The following is a 5000-nucleotide window of genomic DNA, read 5'->3' on the forward strand; positions in this document are numbered from 1 at the left end:
ATGTGGAGTGAGAGAAGGGCAATGGATGATGACCCATGGACACATGTGGTCAGGCTTGTACTGGAGAGTGACACGCTCACCAGCCGCCGTGTGTTCGACCTTATTCACAGGGACGCGGATGACTTTGGGGAAGCGATGGCAGTGGTAAAGCTTTCTGTCCGTAGTTCCAACTCTTCACGTAGAGCAACGTATGCACTTTTAAACCCTTCCTTTAGTGTTCATGATGTATACCTCCAAAGAAAATGTATAAATGATGTGTTTAGAGGCTCATTTTCTAAGCTACGAGTTAGCGGGCACAGTCTGGCAGTGGAGACGGGGCGCTGGAACAGGCGCGGGAGGGGCCGCCTTCCTATGGAGGAGCGGCTGTGCCCATGTGGCGCAGTGCAAACAGAGTTGCATGTGGTGGAGTCGTGCCCCCAAACTCTATCTCTGCGAGACCAGTACCAGTTCAACTCGTGGCAAGAGCTCATGGCAAAAGATGCGGATGAGACAATTAAAATTGTGCATATCATTCTATCAATGTATCAGTGATGTAGCCTTAACATAGCTGTAAATACATTACTGTTTCAATCGTCTTGAAATTGATTACTCTTTATGTCAGTGCTTTTTATTTTTTCTTGGGATTCCATTTTAGTATTCATTTAGTATTTATTCTTTTTAATGAAATTATTTGAGTATTTTGTGTATTTCTGTTTTACGTCTCTTAATCGTGCAAATTATTCAAGGAATATTCTTAAAGTTTCAAATTTTTTATGAAATTTAATGTCTCTTAATGTAAGTTGAATTAATTTTATTGTATATATTTCACTGTATTGGTTGATAAATATTTTAAATATCATTTATAGACAATTATTTTTAACATCAATTTTATTAATGTATTAATATTTTAATGAATTAGGCTTGTGTTTTTTTTTACAAATCTATTCATTTTATATAGGTTTTAAAAATTTGTTTCAGCAGTGTATAAACCTTTGATGATTAATTATATGGACTGCAAACTAATTTATTTTATCTTACTTTATTACATGTTACCATTGTATGTTCTATGTTTTATGTTCTATTGTATTCACCATCTGTACATTTGTGGTCAATAAAGATCGATCTATCTATCTATCTATCTATCTATCTATCTATCTATCTATCTATCTATCTATCTATCTATCTATCTATCTATCTATCTATCTATCTATCTATCTATCTATCTATCTATCTATCTATCTATCTATCTATCTATCTATCTATCTATCTATCTATCTATCTATCTATCTATCAATCGATCTATCAATCGATCTATCGATCGATCGATCTATCGATCGATCGATCTATCGATCGATCTATCAATCGATCGATCTATCTATCTATCTATCTATCTATCTGTGTGTCTGCGTGTGTGTGTCTGCGTGTGTGCGTCTGCGTGTGTGCGTCTGCGTGTGTGCGTCTGCGTGTGTGTGTGTGTGTGTGTGTGTGTGTGTGTGTGTGTGTGTGTGTGTGTGTGTGTGTGTGTGTGTGTGTGTGTGTGTGTGTGTGTGTGTGTGTGTGTGTGGTAAGGTGGGGGGTGGGGGGCTGTGTGCAACTTACTTATATCTTCACAATCAATTTGCCTAACTAGTACTTATAACTTGGACATGTATAAATTAGAAAGTAAAATGCATATAATCCATAAAACCGATTCTACTAAAGTATAAGAAGATTCCTGCTTACCAAAATGTTGTTTCTTAGGTGGGCACCATTGGTCTCTCCTTCTTTTTCATCCTCTTCAACTTCTTCGTACACTACTTCTTGCACTATGAGTTTCTTTCTGTAAATGGAAATCAAACTATAAACTTCTCTTTACCAGTGACACATCATTATCATTCCTCATTCATCATTATCTTTTCATTTTTATTTTATTTTTATTTTTTATCTTATTTTATTCTATTCTATTCTATTCTATTCTATTCTATTTATTATTTATTTATTTTATTTCATTTATTTATTTATCTATCTATTTTTTTTCTTTCTTTTTTCTTTTTTAAGCAAGTACTCAATATTATCCATATATTATTTTCATAATATTCTAGTCATCTGTGTATAAAGAGGACCATATATTATTCTTCATTTCCTTCTTTCATTACTGACACTGTGGTTGCATCATTAACCCAATGTCGATGGGAAAATGGTGCATTCCCTTTGGCAATGCTTAGTTAAATGTTTCTGCACATAGATGGCTCTGCCAATGCTTAGCCACAAAGGAGTCAATTAGTAGATCTTGCAACCTCCCTTTTCCTTGAAAAAGCGAGAAAATGCTTTTTTTTACTAATGCTATCAATATTGACACTTATTTTTGTTATAAACATTATAATTACTATATTGTTACTGACATTACTAACAGCACTATTAAATACTAGAAAATATTATCGAAAATCAAGGAAAAGGGTAAACAGGTGAGACAGGTAGTTCACATAATTGGCTCATTGGTGACAGTACTTGTGGAGCCATCTATATGTAAAAACAATTACTAAATTCAACACACACAATGGGAAATGGCATGTACGTACATGCCATAGCCAGCAGCTTGAGGTTAATCACCATTAGGGTTCCAAAAGTTTGCATTTCCACAAATATATAAGACACTAATAAGAAATAAAGAATGAAAGTAACTATACTGCCAAAATAAATAGAAATAAAATAGCATCATGAATATGTATATATTCACCGACTGAAAGTTCCGGCTAATGAGACCTACAGTATCCATGAACAACACCTCTATATTCAAGCCACTGGTACAGGCTGATGCCACACACTAATGTACTCTCAGGCACTGCTGAGTGTTAATGTTTCACTTTCCACATTCATTAACAGATAATAGCTGATATAAACCCACCCAAAAAACAGAAAGGAATAAAAGCAGCAAACAGGTAAACCTGGTCACGTGAGGTTAGGTTAGGTTATTTTAATTAATCTTTTTAAAATATTAGAATATTCAAGAAACTTCTCAGCCATTCTAAAAACACACACAAAAAAAAATGCTATGAGATAATACATCTCTTGGAGAGGTGCATATACATACATTATTCCTAAAAGTTGTTTATTTGGCCAAAATAAATTGGAAATACTTAGCTTTCTGGGGTATCATAGAATAGCTAGCAAATCTAACCCTGTATATACACTGTCTCAGGACTCATAGATTTTGAAAGCAAAATCTAGAAATAAACAGACTATCCTTCAATTATTTTCTAAAGGTATCATATCAACCATGGAATGCCTGACCATCCTAACCAATCAACCTCAACTACACCTGATTCCTTCACAAGAAACTTTGTTGAAAATGAAGATGAGATGGCTGACGTACAAGACAATGATCCTCTCCTATCTACCTATGCTGAGCCCTGATTCCCACTTCCTTTACCGTGCACCGATGGCCAACTCATGTTATATGTAATAATCATACCTTTTCCACAACAACCAACATTTGTCATCAAAACATAACTAGCTAAGCTTTCCTGATCCATATTAACCAACTAGCAGCGGTTCATTTTGAAGCTGATAATCATGGTTTCCGGGCGGTATCAAAATCAGAACTCAGGCCAGTCCATCACGGGCAACAAAATTGGAGCACAAGCTCTGATCTTGTTGCAAAGTTTATTTTTCAGCAATGTATATTTTTCTAGGTAACAAGTACATTAACAAATAGGATGCAGATGCTTCACTGCCATAATGTGGCCCAAAATACAGGTACTAGGCTTATGTATTCAGTGGACACTGACATGTGTGCGGCTTGTAGGCCAGATGCAAATAAATACTCGTGTGCGACTCCATGCCTCCTATTGCAATGTTACTTAAAATATTCTTTTATGCAGTGGTGTTTTTATTTCTTTTGCAGTTTTCCAACATTATATTTTTCATTTGATTTGCTTTAGCCAGATAGTAATAGACATCTCTCAAGGTTAGGCTATAAATACCTTGAGAGATACTAAAAATAAGTAACATTTTGTTGCCTTTTTTTTCTCTCTCTTTTTTTTTTAATAATCAAGTTGCTATAATGTAACCTGAAACAGGATTATGAAAAAATTTTCCTCCCTGAAGCCAGTGCTCTTCCAGTCAGGGCTCACAGAAATTACACTCGACACTCGTTTATCAATAAAACTAATGCAAAAGCTCCTTCCTAAATGCCAAATGAAACTTATCATTCTTCAAGAGCTTTGAGTACTCGCAGTGAGTCTTTCCTGTCATCCTCGGGCCGGATTCACTAACATACGATTGTAACGTATTTACCAGCGGTCATTTACCATTGCATTTACCAGTCATGGCAAAGCAGGATTCACGAAGAAATGGTAATTTAGATATACTGAGTTACAATCATAAATCGACTCATTCTAATGGTAGCCAACAGAGGGCTATGGTAAAGCAATTCAACCAATCAGCGAGCGCTATACATAATCTTTTAGGTTCCTTCGGCCAATCATGAAACATGTAAACAGAACTAGGCACAGCGAGATTCTTTAAATAATCTTCAGAGTTAAAACACTATCTAATCACATGTAGAAAAAAGAATATATTTATTTGATTATATCCATCATGTTGGATATATATTTACTGTATAGATAGGAACCAATACAAACACTGTTATATTAATATATCATTGTTAACTCAAACCAAAGAGACAATCCAAACAGCTTTTTATTTATGTTTTCATCATTGCCAGTTTATATATCAGCAAGGTAGTTTTTTTTTTAAGTTCACCTATTTATCGGTTCCATGCATTCTAGCATAATCTAGGCCTATAAGTTTACGAGAATTTGTGTGGATTTTATTCTTGCTAGTTTCATGTGAAATTTATATTTCTTCACTATGTCCGCATTGTGATATCTGTTTGCCATCGTATTAGTTATATCAGGTGTAAAAACAAACCCAAAACTTTGCATAGATTGATTTTTTTATGAGATAACACGTGATAACATTATCTTTCCAGAAGTTACCAGTGCTCTGACCATAGGTAAAATTTACCATGGTAACTCCAA

General features: G+C 34.8%; 1 protein-coding gene across 4 annotated transcripts in view; it reads right to left on the reverse strand.

Moving 5' to 3' along the window:
* Positions 1–5000, reverse strand: part of LOC113808753 (myoneurin) — a 32378-nt gene that overhangs the window by 13478 nt on the left and 13900 nt on the right. For all 4 annotated transcript variants that reach the window (XM_070128031.1, XM_027360236.2, XM_070128030.1 and 1 more), the window contains exon 5: positions 1702–1798. In XM_070128031.1, the coding sequence (XP_069984132.1) occupies positions 1702–1798 (97 nt within the window). The remainder of the gene's footprint in view (positions 1–1701; positions 1799–5000) is intronic.

This window comes from Penaeus vannamei, chromosome 12, assembly GCF_042767895.1.
Source record: "Penaeus vannamei isolate JL-2024 chromosome 12, ASM4276789v1, whole genome shotgun sequence".
Taxonomy (NCBI): domain Eukaryota; kingdom Metazoa; phylum Arthropoda; class Malacostraca; order Decapoda; family Penaeidae; genus Penaeus; species Penaeus vannamei.